We start from the raw sequence: 18,255 nt of genomic DNA, 5'->3' as shown, positions 1-18,255 counted from the left end.
TCCTTCGAATCGTACGGCAAGAAACACAGTACAATATGGATCAGCAAATATGCAAGAATCTAGCGTGAAACGTGAACTCGAAGCCTGCGCCCCCTGGACTATCGTGTTTTTCGAACAGTATTGCATTCCTTGACTAGCAAACGGATTTCTTTCGGTTGTAAACAACTTCGCCAGATGAAAAAGAATGCTCCGAGAATTCTGCTAACTTGCAGCAATGTTACTTGAAAACGGCTGTGAAGCCAAGTTTGCCAAGTCCGCGCAGAGGACACTGCAGTAATAAAATGAAAGCCTCTGTGTCACAGCTGCTCAAGTAAGTGCGAACGCGCGGGCTGTGCCACTTCGCCTGCCTTGGTTCTAAGTCCTCAGTGAGGTTCCCTGTCGCTAAGGAGTGCTCCTGTCTTGCCTGATGGCTAACTGTATGCATACGTTGCGCCATTCGTTTGCTATCTCACAACATCCTTTCAGTGTCCACGACTCAGAAAGGTTTTGTTTGTTAGCAACGCGTAATCACCACGCACCTGTGCTCGCTGCCCACAAAATGCACCGGTTAGGTTGTCATGTTCCCTCATTTTCGCTTTAGGTGTGTCTATCGTAGGTTGACTTCGGTTTTTAGCTGTTTTGTGCATTGCCACGTACTCCTACACTAAACGCTGACTCGACATAACGAGCGTCTCAGCTGCTTATCTTTTGAAATCTTGATGCTAGCTGTAGGTGTCGTATCCTTGAGCATCAGGAAACACAAGACCCATACGCAACGCACACTGTGGGTGTCTTATGCTACCTCATGCTCGAGGATATGACACCTAGAGGATGATGGTGGTGATCTAAAAAAAAGAAAAAGAAAAAAAAGTAGCTGTATACAGGAGCTAGCTTGCGTGCGTCTGCTTTCAGTGTTATGCCCCCCAGGGATAACATTAACGGGTTTTTCACATTTTAGGGAAGCAGAATCCGTGAAGACAGCGCTGGCAGGTGAGTAGCCAATAGGCTTCAAATGATGTTTCGAGAGGTGAACATTTTATTTGAACGTGCCAGAACATGAGTAGTGCATCAGGTCCAGTGCTATCACTCAAGTTCGTAGAAGTTACATAACGTATAATACACACAGATGACTGCCCGACAAGTGTGAGTGCCTTTCAACTACGCACACGACTGTGTTGGCTGCTGGAGGAGTTGCTGCTCACGGATCTGGAGTTTGCCTTGGACAAGAAGGTTGAGCAGGAGCTTTGGAATTGCGCATTCCGCAACCCTATTTCTGCCTTCCAGGCCAAGGTCAATGACAAGAAGGTATTGTGCTCCCTCTATGCAAGTGCGTTTTACTTTCTTTGGGTAAAAGCCAACTGACCTCATATCTGCCTGGTTGAATCGATGGTCCTGTTAAACCTGATTTTCCCCCAACTTATCTCGTGTACTTTACGACCATGGTAAACCCGAATTGCACGCAAATACTGTGGCCAGCAGAACCTTCTGCAACATACGACCACTTGACACATTGAAGCCCTACTAATGCTGTGCAGCAGTGCAACAACGGACACTGTCTTGCACTGGGATAGTGATGCAAATTAGGGGGTACAAATGGGTTTTGCTAGGTTTAATCAACTTTACAACTGAATCTGTGCACAAGGCATATGCATTTTCGCACATCATTGCTTTTGTACATCGTGCAATATTTGTGTACCTTGCAAAAGAAATGTTGGAGAGGGACCAGTTTTCCAGCTCTGAGTGGTTTAGCTAGTTGCTGACTAAACGAGGACAGGTCTAATCTCTGATCTGCATGTTATTTTTATGGAGATCCTGTACTGTTCAGCTAAGGTTAGGTGTCACCATTTCGAATATGAAATAAATTGTCTGTCCCTTTTTTCCCCAGAAGCGTCAGAATGGAGAAACACAGAGCATGCTGTCGATGCTGCTTGAAACAGCGAGCGGGTTTTACCTTCAGGTACTACACTTTTAAACCCTCTTGAAGTAAATAGGCCCCCATAATTTATCAAGGATGCACGTAATCCTTGAAGGACTACATTATCCTACCGCTTTTATGTTGCTCCAGTTCATGAACAACATACTTTCGCAATAAATGTGGGAGCAGCTTGATTACTAGGGAATCTAATCCCTCTGGGGGAAGTGGTGCAAGCTCGGAGGGCGAGCTATTCCTTTTATATGCGCTTATTTTGGAAAGAAAATAAATAATGAAAAAAAAAAAAAGAGTCTGCACTAAGTGCTGCATTTATTGCTTCACAGCTCCTCCAAAAACTATGCAGTGTGTACAACATAGGTCTGCGGTGCCATCTGAGCGACTCTGCCTATGGTGTACTAAAATGTAAGTCTTTTTTTGTTCTTCCGTCTTCGTTTCGTGCCTCTGATGCCTGACCACAGTGTTGCGTACTTTCAGTTGAACGGAACAGAGAGCAGTCTGCCCAGAAACCAAAGAAATCCTCCGTCCTCTACATTTGCCAGCACTGCTTAGTCCACCTTGGCGACATCGGTAATCGTGTACCTCGTCCCATCACCTAACCCCTTTTGTACTCATGATGGTGTTTCGCTTAGCCCGGTACCGTGGGCAGTCCCTTCAGGCAGAGAACTTCTATCGGCACGCTGTGGAGCTGGGGCCAAGAAATGGCCACCCGTACAATCAGTTGGCTCTCCTCGAAGCAGCCAGTGGAGAGAAGCTCTCGACTGTCTTCTTCTATGTCAGGAGCTTGGCCCTTCAACATCCTTTCCCGGCAGCCGCTACGAATCTCGCCACGCTCTACTCCAAGATGCTTGCTGATGGGTACGTCTTCAATGTGGTGTTTCACGGTGAAGGTTGGGGATGAACTAGCGGCTCATAAACTGTACGGACAAATTGTGTTCCTGCAGTTCACAGAAAAGGTAGCATATATGATGTCAGGGATTTTTAGTATTGCCTATCTGTGCAATTCATAAAATATATCTAATTTTTTGTGTCAAAGTAGGTGATTTTTGTGCGAATTTTTTAAAGTTTTAATGGTAAAAATACTCAAAATTGGGGGTAGCTCATGCGTGCTTTGTGTAAGTTGCCACAAATGCAGAAGTTTTAAAAAAAATGAAAAATAAAAATCTGCTACTTAGGGCAGAGTAGCAAAAATGGTTTTACTAAATGCAAAGTTAGCCGTACTGACATCTTTTCACCTCCCAGTCTCATACTTGTAGCCATTAAAAGGACTTGTAAGAGCCACATGCTCTATAGTTAATAGTATCCATTTGCGTTGGAGTGTAATTAGGCCCTCGTGCTTTTGGGTTTAGTTTTTTTTAAATGGGGGTAGAAATCGGGTTTTGTGTTAGAAGCAGTAAACAAGCTAAGACTAGGTGATACTATGTGAAAGAGTTGATTTTGGGGTAGAAAAGGAAAAAAAGTCTGGAAGGTCAACACAGAAGATGGGGAGGGACAGCTCAGAGTGCAAGTGCTTAGTGATCACTCAAGCTCGTACAAGCGGTCCAGTTTTGAGCTGTGACGGAGCTCTGGGGTTTTCCGGGGACAACGATGCAAATTAGTGGGTACAAATCGTTTTTTCCAGGTTTAACCCTAAAAACACAAGGCTCCAAGTGTATTATGTTCCTAAGATAATCCATGTCCTACTGAACTTTACAGGTCTGGCTCCGTGGGCAAAGTGAAGATGACCCCTTATGAGTACACCACAGCATTCTTGCAGTTCAATGCCCATATCTACCTTGTTTCCGGTGAATATTTAGCTGCTGTGGTTCAGTGCAAACAGGGTCTCACTGTGCATTTGCTTCTACAGACATGGGGAAAGCCGAGCGGCTCCTGGGATCATTGACCGCGTCCCTACCTGCGCTGGTGATAGCGGAGAAGCTGGAGACGTGGCAGCTGGTACAAATGGCGGCTGTATGCATATTTACCCACGAACATGCTTATGGGTCACTCGATGGGGACAAAAAAAATGGGACATTGGACGAGTCGCTCTCTCAGGATGAGAAGAAGGCTTTGGCGAACATTCTTGATCTTATCTGTAAGTTTTCGCCTCATCATAACTACTCTAAAACCTTCAATGCTAGCGATCCCCTAACTTTTTTGCAAACTTGGAAAGTTGAAAACGTTGGGAATCTTAAAGGCTGACAAAAATTTCAGCTGAGGACTGACACTCGGGGAGGGAGGGGGGAGAAAAGTATGCTGGAATTGCAAACTTTATTTTCACCTCGGGTTGCACAAGGTACTATGAAGCATTTGAACTGCTTTGCAGCTCGGTCACGTGCAATATCGCTTCTTTCGAAAGCGGTACAGTCTGTCTCTGGCTACCAGTTCCTGTTGCATAGTGGTCAGGATGATCGCATTCCACGCTGAGACTGAAAGGTGACGCGGGTTCGACTCCCCGCGCCGACTGTGCCATCTGGTGTTTTCCCTGTGTTTTCCGGCAGACTCTCCAGACAAATGCCTCCACATTTCCCCCTGAAGTCAGCCCAGGACGCATACTATCCCCCCCGTCCCCCCACTCCTTCCTGCTGTCCTCCCTCCATCCGTCCATGTCTGTATGCCGCTTATAGCCACAGTTGCTTTGCAGCACTAATGCGGAATTTAAAAAATAACAATCTCTGGCTTCTCACCCCGTAGGCCAGTCAGGCCACAAGTTTTTGTATCTAGAATTCTTTAAATTTAACCGTGTATTCACATGACCGACATTCCCCACAATGCTGCAGCGGAAGATGCGAAAAACGTCATTGCTTTCTGCTGTCACGTGATTGCAAGCACTCAACGTCGTGTCTTCCCGTACACTGCTAACCGTGTGGAATATCCTGCGACACAGCCACAAGGTGTCCCGTAGCAGACGACAGGAAAAGATACTGACAGCGTCGTCTGCTAAGTGCGCAGTACGCTACTCCCGATATTCCGGCACCGTGTGAATGCTCAACATAACACGGGATCGGAACTTCGGCTCTGTGAGCAGTGTTTTCACTTTTTCTTCCACTAAAATATTGGACATTGGATATGGATAGAATATTGGAATAATAGGTTGTCGCTCGTGTGAATACACGGTAATGGTCGCAGATATGTGCCCCGTACCTGATTCGCGAGAAATTGGGTCAAACAAAATTAAGGTGTTGCACAAGATCAGCCACGTGTGCGTCCAAAGTGCCCATGTAGATGAAGGACACAAGCGTCCAGTTTTGACTCATCCGTTTGCAACGTTTCCAGCAAGCATGCTGCACGCCCTTCTGTTGCCAATGCATGCCCTGCAAGACTCCAAGAGCATGAGGGACTGTTGCACCGTGCCTGTGGTGAAGCTCATTCTCGACTGGTTGCTGCTCAATCGTTCCTATCTGTTCCGAGATGCCTTTGCTAGGAAGCCACAGTAAGTTGTGTGTTCATTTTATGTCTGGTACTGCTTTTCTTGAGTATTACGCAACTCTGGATATCAGGCAACTTCCAGCGTGCACTTCTGAAGACTCGCTGAGAAAGGAACTGATTCGTTGGTATGCCACACAAGTATGGCGCTCTCTTTGGTGTCACCTGTCGGGTGTTGGGTGTTGCGAAAAATAAAGTATGAATGTTCGTAGAGTAAAAAAAGAAATTGGCAGGTGAATGTACTAGTATATTTTTATTTTGTATGTGTGTGTGTCAGCAGAAATGTGTGGACTACACACGGACACCATCGTTTCCTTCCATCCTACATTTGATGTAACCAACACGCTCTTCTAGTCCTTTCACTAAAATGTGTAACGCTGACACGGCTATGGGCACCAGGATGTACGGACACTTTTCTTTCAACTGTATAGGATATGGCACGGATTCTGCAAGCTTCTCAATGCACTTGTGGAAGTTGTACCTCTGGATTTCCCAAAGGAAAACTGTGAGTTTGAATTTTGCTATGTTGCAGTATGAGTAGCACCTTGATACTTCTTCACATTTTTTAAATGACCCACGTGAAACAGAGACATTCACCCCGCCCTGCTACTGGGTGATGAGCCCCTGTTGCCATTTTTAAGAATCCATAACTTTTTTAGAGACGTAGGCTATCTAGGTATCTCCTATGTAGTTTAATATGCATTTTTTTTACCATATCATGTTATTGTTTACTTTTTATATCTCAATTTGGCAAATATATTGTTTTTAGCATAACCGGCAATTTTCTTTAACTAACCAAAATTTTAACCATTATTTTGGCGCACTACAGTGTTAGTTGCTTGTGCGCCATTAAAATCGAATCATCATCATCATTGCCTCTTTCTACACTAAATGGTGTTGTACATTGAAAACTGCATGCCCCACATCTAACCCAGTACCTCCAACTTTAGATTTAAAAGTTCCACTGCCAGAAGATTGGGATTTACACTGCTTTCTTCCACTTCAAGAAGTCCACAGGTTTGCCACTTTCTTCCTTCAGTGTTCGTTGCGGGGTTGCCATAAGTGCCCACACCATGCTCACGTTTGTGCTTTCAGAAATCTTCATTTTAACACCATGGTTCCACTGCCAAGCGACGTAAACATAAGCAACCTGAGAGGGAGTCGCATGCTCGACCTGGCCGAAGAGCTCGGCCAGGTGGTGATGTCTGGGTTGGTTTCTGAAATTCATCATTTTCATTTGAGGGTCGGTTGTGACAGCTTTCCCTAATGACGAGGAATCCTTTCAGGAAAAGTCTGATAGCCGTAGCACAGGGTCAGTCCCCGAGGTACACTGCAAGTCACTACACAGAAGCAATGTCCAATCAGGTTATGCAGCAAATACAAGAGCTCTCTATCGAACCTGAGCAAGAGTTGAAGCAAACAGGTACTCAAAGGTGTACAGGCACTGACAACATGCGGGGTGAATGAACAAGCAATCATTACACATTTTGAGCATGTCGCCAAAAACAAAATTGTGCATTTTTGCATGGCCTATACAGTCAAAGTCCTTTATAACGAACTTCAGGAGACTGCGGAAAATCTTCGTTGTAAAGGTAACTTCGTTAAAACGGATGTTTCGAAGGAAAAATGCCTTGAAATCCTAGCAATCTTGTTTATTGGTTGAATTTCGTTGGCCTGATCAAAACGCACCTCAGACATTTAACATACTATAGACGTGGAACCTTATCTCTGTTTTGACCTTTTTACCCTCTCTCGCAACAGTAAACCACGAAATTGTGTGACGAAAAGGGCGGCGGCTGGGAAAGGGAAGTCTGCAGGGGAGCAAGCATGTGGTTTTTATGGCAGGTCGTCATTGCGTGGGTCGGAAGCAGATGGAAGATGATGAAATTTGATAGGAAACTTACGAATTAAGCGGGATACGGGCCCAGTTTTCTTCGAATTATGTGGTCAGACTGCAACACACGAAGATGGACTTCAGGAATCCTTCGAATTATCCGGAATTTGAAATTAGTGAGGTTCTACTGTACAGTGCAATTCCCGTTAATTCGTTTTTTCGGATAACTCGAACTGTCGCTCAGATCCCGGTTAAAGTCATGTATATTGTGATGCTTGCATATTGTCATGCTTGCATACCGAGATTGCACTGTACTGTTGACCACCTGTTGTAGGTTGTATTTATTCATTTTTCATTTACTTATCATTTATTTTATTTAGTCAGTACCTCGAACCACCTGTTGTTGGTTGTAGCAGGAATGGGTGGGATAGACCCCATCATGTATTTTTATAATGTGAAAATGCATAATGATTGCTAAATTCACCCTGTGGTTTACCAGTATCCAGAGATGTCATATTTGATTGATATACTGTTGACTGCCATAGGGCCATCTTCACCATCGAGCAAGACAGACTTGCCAGATGTCTTGCAAACTGCACCTGAAGTCCGCTTTAAGCTTGACACACAAGATGACCAAAGCAAAGGGGACACGGATAAGAGAACAGCTGGGAAACCTTCTGTTCTCAAGGAACGAAGACCAGCAAGGAATGTGGCAATGCAGGTAAGAAAACACTTTGCTTATAGAAGTCAGTACATGTGAGTGTGAATAGTGAAGTTTAACCTTTACGGAAATTTGAGTCGTATGCAGGGGAAACTCTTTATGTGAGACTTTATTGCAGAGTGCAAAGAATTGTATGTGAGTTTTATTTAATTTATATGTGAGTCCGAATTATCAAACAGGCAACAAAATGCCAGGTGAAGTTGCCGTTATCAACGTACCTTTATTGTGAAAAGAACCGCATGACTGTGGTTTGCTTTGTACCGGAGATCTGAGCCTTTAAAACAATGTTTCTGATAGCTGCCAAGTGCTGCACTGCTTCGGCACCGCCGGGCACTGCAGCAAAAGTCCTCCAACAGAGCAAGGGCTTCCGCCGCTTCCGTATCAATCTGCTGTGGCAGCAGCTCTTCCTCACAATCCTCGTCCGATGCCCCGTTGTCATCGGCACCCAAAACCTTGTTGACGACGTCTTCGTCCGTAAGTTGCTCGACGACCGCGACACCGTCGTCAATGGAGACATCATCTACAATTTGCACCGCGGGAGGCAGGACGCCACTAAAAATAGTCGTCGTCCTCTTTGTCTCCGTGAGCTGTTCAGTCCTCCAACTGGTCGCGGTCCTGATATTGCACAAACCCACAATGGCGAAAGCAGTTCTCCACAATTTCCGCTGGTGTGCTTGTCCACACGTGCGCCTAAATATGAACAGCACTGAGGAGCATCACATCATGCCTTCTTGCCGGTACCCATGCACAGCGGCATGCATCCCTAGACATGTCGTCAGCACCTGCGCTTTACGTAATGTATTATGCCCAGTGGGAAAAACACTACCTTGACCCACTGCAGGTCAGACACGTTGCAGTGCGTGCTGCAGTTGTCAACAACAAGGAGCACCTTGCGCTCCTTAGCGTGGAAATGACGGTTCAGCTTCTCCAGCCAACTTCACCAAATGTCAGATGTCATCCAGGCCTTCCGATTGGCACAGTACTCCACCGGGAGTTGCTCGAGGTTTTTGAAGCACCTAGGCTTCTGCGCTTTCCCTATGACAAGCAGTCGCAAGTGCTCCGTCCCCGTCGTATTCGCGGTCAGAAGGACGGTCACACTCACTTTTCTCCTTTCGCCGCCTACACATGGGTCTCCCTAGAGCGTGATCTTCTTGTCTGGCAGTGCTTTGAAGAAAAGCGCGGTCTCATCCGCGTTAAACACGTTACAGGGCTCGTAGGCAGCTATGTGCTCGCGGAGCCGAACGCACTGCCAACCTCTGACGACGTCTTCATCAATAGCAGCTCTCCCCCCGCAGATGTTTCGGAATATAAGTCAGTGGCATTCTTTAAACCACACCAACCAGCCTTCGGATGCTTTGAATGCTTCGATGCCCATTCTTTCCGCAAAGTTCTCGGCTTGGGTGGGGATCAGCGGTCTACTCAGAGGTAGCTGTTCATCGCGCGAGTTCGTAATCCAACCAAGAACAGCGTCTTCCAATTGGGGGTACGCTGCTGTACAAAGGCGCTTCCGCTCTCCGTGAAACTTCTCACCTTCTATGGCCGCGATGATCTGTGCCTCATTCTTCACGTAGGCTGCCAAAGTGCTCCTTTTCATGTCGTATTTTTGCATTATTTCCTGTCTTGGGACACCATCCTTCAGCACTTTCAGTATCTCGACTTTTGTTGCAAGGTCCTTAATTTCGTATTTTGCACGCTTCGCAGGTGAAGCTGTGTCAAAACGGCATGCAGGTCGCACAAAGACTGACTGATACACGTGGTTTAAAACGAGATTTCGCTTTAAAATGGCGCCTGGCATCACAGCGCTGATGACAACGGTGATGCGTCTGCCGCAGTTTGCCGTATTTTCTACCGTTTTGGCGTCCGCTGTTGCGCTCCGGTGTGCTTCCCTCGAGCAGTGTTTCTTCGAGCTATCCGGTGCACACGTGACTGCTGCCGAATTAATGTCGTTCCCGTAGACTTTTGCAGACGTTTGCCGGGACCGCCCGGGTCGTCCGAATTTCCGAATTAATGGGGGTTGACTTATCAAGGTTCTGCTGGATATGTGTACATCATGCATGAGTTTTAGTGCAAGAAAAACATATACTGCACTAATGCACATTTCCTATTTATCATTTGTACTAATTACTGGTTTCCTATTTTGTGTTTACTTTAAGGCTATCCTTCAGCAAAAGGAGCAGCGATCTCAACTTGGCGATGTCATTCGGCAGCCTGTTGTACTGAACAACGACCTGGTAAATAGGAACGAGGGTTGATCTATTTCATAAAGTGTCCTAGCAAATTTTACTGCTGCGATAAAATTATCACTATGTCAATGCATCTCAATGTCCTTCATGAATGGCCATGACTGATTGAACAAAAAATTAAAGAATGACATCATACCTATTCGTGATATGGGCTGGGGGGTGACCAAACCGCAAACTTGCTTTGTTTCAAAACCAAGCAGTGAGCAAAAGTACAGTTTTTTAGATAATCTTAGCTGCTTTGATGGGATACAGCTGTGATAGTTCGAGACAGCTTGGGTTTGTACAAAGTTTATATTGATATCATATTGTTTGTTTAGGGAACCTCACAGAGTTCTCACCTTACCGATGACAAGCCCGACTGCAGCCTGTGGCACCCTCAAGCGCTGTCCCATCAGTAAGCTGGATCACCTCCTCCCTTATTTATGTGCCTTGTTGTGCTGTTTCTTTGACTTTTACCCTGCTGGGAAATTGTAAATCCTCTATGAGTTGGTACATGGTATCTTTCATTGCACTCCAAGTAGTATTGCACAGAACATTCGATTATGGGCTAAGCAGGTGTGACATAAAGAACTTTGAAGAAGTTGTAGTCCTTACAGATTGCTAGCTACTTTCGTGGCAGATATACCATACTGTACTTTAGAGTAATGAGCAGGAAACCATTTTCTCAGTGCAACACAGTCAACTAAATACGTCTGAGCTCAATGAGCGTAATCCTTCCTGTTGGATAAAGGAGCACTCTGAGCATACCCAAGGGGATTACGTGTGGAAAGACATATCTTCACTGCCAGGATGCCACCACATCATGCCACAACAGAATCAATTTGGATACTCAAGGGTCCAACTTGCTATGCTAGCATTTTACTACTGTTTCCTGTAAAACTTGAGGGGCTTATTCCTCTACCCCATAAAACTTGGCAAAATTGTGGAAAGACATGTACCATTAGGAGGCATACTGTGCTATGTGTTATACATGTGGCCCACAACACAAGAATCAGCTAACTGCCAGCAGTTGTGGTCTACCGATAAAAGAGCACCTTAGCGCCTCTCTAAATTGGGTGCCTCTCTTAAGTGGCTGTTATCCAACATTGCTATGAAGAGAGGTGGTTGAAAAATTGAGGCGACGCTAGAGCTGTGCGAATAGCAAAGTTTCCATTGTGTATAGTTTACAAATGTTTCACTTACACTGCAAGTCGAATTCGAATAACCTGAAAAGGCCCAATTTGAATAATTTTGGAATACTTTGTGGTGAAATATTTTGTGGTGGTGTGCTCATTCGATCATGTTCTGCTCCAAACTTGTGAGCCTCTTCACCCTGCATAACATATCGTGAGAGAAGGGTCCCTCCTTGTTATGTGTGGTAGACTGCATTATGTAGTGGGATAAACTGTATTGAAAGTTCCATGCATCCTGCTTTGTGTGCATCTCTTCAGTTCCATGTTTACATTGTGAAGTTCCTGTAGTTTTTTTTAGAAACAGAACATAACTTTGAAAGTTGGGAGTACATTTACTGGAACATGCAGCACCCTGAGTACAGTGTTGACCATGAGGTCACAGAAGTTGTAGGCTTTAGTGACAGAATATGGGCTTCACGTAACACTCGACTCTAATGAGGTGAAGCCGACTTGCAGAATGGAGCCGCACACCAAAACAATGGCGGTAACGTGAAGTGGGCTTCACCGAACTCCTGGATGTAATGAGGCGAAGCCCACTTGCAGAATTGCGATAGCGATACTGCGCTTCAGTACGATTCGAAATATATTCAAAAATTTTGAATACAGAAAATAGGAGAGAACTGATGTTCTGAGGCTGGAACAACATAGAAAGGACAAACACATACAAAAGGCCTTGTATGTGTTTGTCCTTTCTATGTTGTTCCAGCCTCAGAACATCAGTTCTCTCTTGTTCAACAGTTGCCGCCCGCGTTGATCCCGTCGTATGAATGTGTGTGTGAGTGAGCAAAAATGTAAGAGTGAAAGGAGGATGAGTGAGAGAGAGTGGCTGGTTAGTCCCTTCAGATGACGCACCCTGGAAGTCGCTGAGAAGGCGTGTTAGCTTAGCTCAATTGGTAGAGCCCTGGACCGGCAATCCAGAAGATGTGGGTTCGAGCCCTACAGCTGGCTAACCTTTTCAGGGACTTTCATCTTTCACAGAAAATAGGTTGCGAATAGCATTCGAATAGCATCACATATTCGATTCATATTCGAAATTTCGAATATTTGCACACCTCCAGGGGACGATATTCAGACTGACTTGGAAATTCAGTGTGTCACTATTTAATGACATGCTTAAAATATTTGATATTCCTAAAGCTCAGATAGTCGATAGTTAAACAGTGTGTGCCTTCCGTTGGATAAGAGCAGCATTTTTGTGCAGGCACAATGGCATTGGCAATTCGACAATGTCACGCCCTCATCCCAATGTGCCACCCCCATATCTCCATCCACCTGTCACCGGAAGGCGGCCACAATCACCGCAACCAGCAGGAGTCACTCAGGCCATCAGTTACGACCACAGTGCCGCTGCTACCGGAACCCCTCAACAGAACACGTCAAAAGCTGCATTCTTGCCCAGTGCGAGCCCAGCTGCACCTCCGTACATGTGGAACTACCTTGTCTCCTCCCACCCTCCTCTGCCAACGCAGCCGCCTCCGCCGACGCAGCAGGGCATGGTGCCACCTCCACTTCCCCAAATGTTGCACACCTCGCCACAGGGCATGCCACAAGGAGCTATGCCTCCAGCAATGATGCCACAGTCACAAGGTCCTGCTGGCTTCATGTACATGGGGCCCTCTCAGCCTCCAACGCAGGCACATCTGGAATCACTTCTGAGGCAGCAAAGTGCTGAAACAAAATTCTCGGGGCACAGTGACTCTTACCAGCAACATATCAGGCAGCAGCCACAGTTACCACAAATGTCACAGATCCAACAGAGACCTTGGTTACCTCATGGTATTGATGTAAGTAGTATCGCATGCATACTTTGGGCGTGTGTGTTGTGTTTGGGGTGTGCTCTTGCCGTGTGTTCACAGGAGCGACGTTCCCCAGAACGCTCAGACGGAAACCACGAAAAACGAAGTAGCCTTCTGCCTCCACGTTAGCGCGAGTGCTCAACTTTACATCTTTTTGTGCACTGCTAGCCGTAGGGAATATCGTGTGGCGTAGCTGTGGGATATTCCGCAGCAGACGACAGGAAAAGATGCTGTCGTCGGCTAAGTGCACACTATTCCACTCTCGATATTCCAGTACCATGCGAATGCTCAACGTGTGCATGTTAAGTCAATCTGTCTTGACCATTTTAAATCTGAAGGGAGAGTCGCATCAAGATATTAAATTCCTTCATTTCATCAACAATTACCGTATTTACTCGAATCTAACGCGCACTTTTTTTCTGACTTTTTTTGCGAAAATAAGGGGGGGGGGGTTAGAATCTGAACGACTTTGACAGAAGGCGCAGCTCACCCTCTTTGGTCGCGTTCACGTGGTGAAAAGTGAAAGCATGCATCCTACGGTTCTCTTGAAGATAACAATCTCCGTTCCCAGTCTTCTGCATTCGTCACGTGGCGAAAAGCAAAACCACGTGTCCTGAAGTTCTCCCAAAGATAGCGATCTACGTTCCCTTTTTCTCTGGGAAGATAGCGATCGAGACCTGCTCCTCTGCCTCTTTTTTACAATCAGTTATCAGTTATGGTGGAGCAAGGGTGGCCCACTACGAGGCTGCGTTGAAGCGGAAGGTCATTGACTTTTGCCAAAGATAACGGGAATCTTTGCGACAATAAATCTTTCGAGAAATGTTGCATTATGAACGTGCTTGACAGCACGGAGGATGATATGCCATGGTGCCATATCATCCAAATTGTAATACATGGGAAGAATAGGAATTCCGGCTGGGACGGGAAAATAATTAGTATAATCCCGAAATTCGTATAATCCGTGATCGTACCATCGAGATTCTACTGTGATATGTTTTGATACTGGTATACTAATTCCTTGATTTTCCTGTAGATGAATGGGTGCAGCCTGCTGCCTGCCAAGTCTGGACAGCAACCGGGGTCATCCGGGTCCGAAACTTCAACCAACACATATTCCTTGTTTAACTCGCCCTGGCCATCTGGATTGCAACACGTGGCTAAGGATGGTAAGCATCCTCCATCGAAGCGTGCTATGTATAATGTCTGCTTTTCTGCAGGGTATTAAATGCGCTATTTAATATGTCGGGAGGGACAAAAATTAGGTCCCGTTTTGTAACCACAAATATATTGTGAAATCAGACTGAAAATTTTTCTTGTGCCAATTCTGGAGTGAAAACTGCAACTGTTTCCATCTAGAAAGGGCTTATTACACTTATTGGACCAAAATTCTTGGCTAACACATTATGGGACAGACAAAAATTAGGTACTGTGCAGTCCACTCATCATCAGTCTGTCGGGGGTCGTGAAAAAATGGACTAGATCTGTTAATCGGGTACATATGGCTCCATAAAAGTGTGACAGACCTCAAAATGAAGGCAAAGACAATTGGCAAATGTGTGCATGCTGGACATTAACAATTCGTTACTCAGAATAATCTGAGCTGACCGCAGCTGACTCCACGACATAGTACATTCACAAATGTGCGGCACATCCGTGGTGGTGATAAACCAATGCAACATTTTCCTGACAGTACTTTGTATAAGTCTCTGTGGCGGGCCACCAGATCTATGATTTTCCTCCAAATCAAGAACAGGCATTGGACCTTAGTCATGCTGTGACCAAGCAATTACCGTACCAATAGATAACAGTCACCAGCAGATAATTGAGAGTCCAAAAATTCGGACCTTCCAATTTTTCAGTACTGCACTCACCGAAATTTGCCACGATACATTGTTGAGTGTTTGTGCTGCGTAGCAGACATGTATCGGCACTTTTAAAAAGTCACTTTGAACGTTCTGAGTTAAAGGCGAAATGAAGTTTATTGATACTATTCACTGAAAATTCGGACTGATTTTGTGGCTCCTAGAAGTCCGAAAAAGCGGTCGGCGATTGTAATCTGTTTTATCGAGGCTTTTGTGTAATCACCCGTCATTTTGGTGATTGCGTAGGTGGGAGGTCTTCAGGATCAGGAGCACCGATAGACCCGATGGTCATGCATCCCAGGATTCAGGTAAGACTTGCTGCTGCAACAAAAGCAGAGGCAGAGGTGAAACCCTTAGCAATCTGCTATAAAGTGCTAACTCTTCTCAGTCCCTATGGTCCGGCCCCGGTCCATCACCACTGGAGCGCCTTCTGGAACAGCAAAAGCAGTGGAGGGACGGTGCCATGCAGTGAAGATACCTGAGCTCACATGCAATTCCAATCTGCATAACTGCACCAGATGCCTCATATTAGGCATTCACAAAGACAAGGCTAGGAGGCCTTATAGCACCACCCTGAAGCATGTGGTTCCATTCCGGAGCAGTGGTATCGACTGTTGAAAAAAAAGGTACAGCGTGCGGAACAAAGCTGCGCCCACATAAGCCACGGGGAAAACAAAATCTCCTCCTTGCTCTTCCGGCCTGTACGAAAGAGAAGATTTTGAAACGGAGTGACAGGGATATAGTAGCTTGGTAAAAACAGGCTGTGGCATTGCTGGTGACACCATTGCGTCACCAGCGGTGGTCTTTTGTTTGTTGTTGCTTAGTGTTGGGATCTCGCCGCGGGAACTTGGCGTGGGTAATTTATGCCAGGTTCTCGACCGGCGTATGAACGGTGAGCCGGTTGCGTTCTTCCGCTGGGTGTTGCAGTTGACATTGCATTTACATTCGAGTGCTTTGGTATTATGTGGCACGGAAAAATTGGGAGGAAGCGAAGCAGAATGGATTATATCTCGTTTGTCATCTTGCAAGTCTTAAGGAAAGATGTGTTTATTTCCGCGTGAACCTGGGAACTTTTTGTTTTGTTTTTTTTGTGAGAAAAAAAATATTATTTTTGGAGATTTCCCCCCTCTTTTTTTCTTTTCGAATGTGAGTATATACTCCTAAGAAAGATGTGCTTTGATCGAAACGGTATAGCAGCACAGCATAACCTCGTGGAACACACCTTGGGGGTTTTGTTATGTTGTACTGCATCTTGCTTTTAATAGCTGTGATGTTGCATATAATGTGCGTAAACTGGAACATATAACGAAAGAGAATCTTAAGGCTGCATGCACCATTGTGGTATGTCGTACTTAGTAGCGTCGAGGAACAAAGCAAAATATTCTGTTTACGGCTTGTTGTCCTCGGAATCCAGGAGGCACTCGATATTGCTTTCACAGGAAATGTAAATATCGTCCTCTCCGTTACTATTTTGGCAGAAGGAGCGAATGCTCGAGGATAATGACCCCACGAAATTTAAAAAAATATATGGACGAGGGTGTGACAGATTCTGGTACTCGCTCGATTAGCATTCATAGTGAAAGTTTCTTTTGAGATGTCGTTTGCCTAGTCATTAATCGTCACACAAAACGATGCTCAGATGAAAAGTGCTTAGTACTGTACTTGCTTACGTGCCATAGCATTTACCATCCTGGGATGCACTGTTAGTTAGCCTTTAAGCACCTGCACATTCCTTGCGATACTTTGCGTTAGCCATGCACTGCTGCTTAGTTTGTTATGAACAAAACCAGTCAGTTTCATTCCTATTAGCACTTTTTATTTGTGTTCCATCAAAATTGTATGCAAAAAATTGCATATGGTTTCTGTCACTACTTTAGCTACTGGCATGCTCGTGTTTTGTAAAGTACAACAACAACAACTTAATTTCAAGTAAAAGTTCATCTGTAGAGTAAAACTTTATTTCTGCAAGGAAAGCCACAGCGTAGGGATGATACACTAAATATTAGCATACCATAAACTGACCTAATGGTCTGAGATTGTGTGCCTAGCTGCTGTGGGAAAATGTATCCGCTGTAGATTCCAAAAATGATTACGACTGCATATTGTATGGGAGTGCCATTCACTGGTATTTCGCAACTTATAATTTGGGTGTGATTGACAAATAAAAGCTGTCCCAGTTTGACAATCCGAAATTGCTGTTTCAATAACTTGTCATTCAAATGCGTTTGTGACGTACACATTGCTTTATGCTATGTAGAAAATTATTATACAGTGTGTAGATCCGTTAATTCGAAATCTCTTAATTCGAATTGGCGCTCGGATCCTGTCAAAGTCATGTGTCGCTTGTTCAGTGTTTTTAGGGGGATCAGGGCCTTTCCTGTTGAAGGCACCGCCAACAAAAAGTCGTGGATGACAGCCAATATGTTCTCCAATTGGGATGGCGATATTCGCGTTTGCGATTGGGTTGGGCTCAACATGTTGATTGAGTTGCGGCTGAAGAAACTAACTCAACCGCGTTTACAGATTATGTTCTACCCCGCGATGTTTTGATGTTTGCCTGACACCAGTGGAGGATGGGCGATGCCCCCCCCCCCCCCCCCCCCCAAACGTCAGTTTATACATTGGATTTGCCTCTCTTCCCTCCCCACTACGCACTCCGACAAAGAACCCCCCCAACACGAGGGTCTGGACCCGCCCCTGCCTGACACCTGCATGACACAAAATATTTTGGAGTGAATGAGTGTCACATTTCCACCATCGCATGGCCGCGAACATACGGCAAGGCCTAGCGTGCCATGACGCGTCTCCCGTGCAGCTAGTATGTGCAGTGACCCCCTTCGAATTCGAATTAATGGGAATGCATTGTATAATTATAGAGTTCGATGTCCTTTCTGAAGCTTTCTTTGCGATGCTTTAGGCAATGAAGAAGTGTTATTATTACAGCATGTTCAATCATTTTCTCACGCTCTAGGGATAGGAACTGGATGCAAATGTTTATCTGAGAATCGCGTTTTAGCAACTACAACGCTCTAGCTACTTGTTCTCGACTCATCGTTCTATTTCGATGAATAGACTACTTCAGAAAATCCCAGAGAGGTTAACGCCACTTTGAACTATGGCAACTTGCTTATAACAGAGGAGGAGCGGGTCTCCAAAGTGTTTCGGTTCCTCCTCTCTCGGCCCATTGCGCACCAGAACGAAACGTGAAGTCCTCCCTTCCTCATTTCAGTAATCTCCCATTAAGATTGCAACGCGTACGGAAGGAGCACTGGGATTTCCTGAAATTGTCAATTGGGTAAAAGTACAGGTCATT

The 18,255-nt window shown here is 45.3% G+C and overlaps 1 protein-coding gene across 1 annotated transcript; it reads left to right on the top strand.

Moving 5' to 3' along the window:
- The first annotated feature begins 125 nt into the window (after window positions 1-125).
- Window positions 126-17,134, top strand: LOC135368422 (nonsense-mediated mRNA decay factor SMG7-like). The gene is made up of 21 exons (XM_064601663.1): window positions 126-310; window positions 938-969; window positions 1,106-1,284; window positions 1,865-1,936; window positions 2,236-2,314; window positions 2,387-2,479; window positions 2,542-2,767; window positions 3,605-3,693; window positions 3,756-3,983; window positions 5,165-5,321; window positions 5,746-5,819; window positions 6,265-6,331; window positions 6,410-6,523; window positions 6,601-6,737; window positions 7,694-7,869; window positions 10,023-10,100; window positions 10,430-10,506; window positions 12,486-13,068; window positions 14,114-14,246; window positions 15,189-15,250; window positions 15,331-17,134. Exons 1-21 carry the CDS (start codon window positions 282-284, stop codon window positions 15,412-15,414), a joined length of 2,769 nt encoding a protein of 922 aa, XP_064457733.1. The 5' UTR covers window positions 126-281; the 3' UTR covers window positions 15,415-17,134.
- Window positions 17,135-18,255: the final 1,121 nt, after the last annotated feature.

This window comes from Ornithodoros turicata, chromosome 9 (assembly GCF_037126465.1).
Source record: "Ornithodoros turicata isolate Travis chromosome 9, ASM3712646v1, whole genome shotgun sequence".
In the NCBI taxonomy this organism is placed as follows: Eukaryota; Metazoa; Arthropoda; class Arachnida; order Ixodida; family Argasidae; genus Ornithodoros; species Ornithodoros turicata.
The sequence above is the reverse complement of the archived record's forward strand: the minus strand, read 5'-3'. Positions and strand labels throughout refer to the sequence as shown.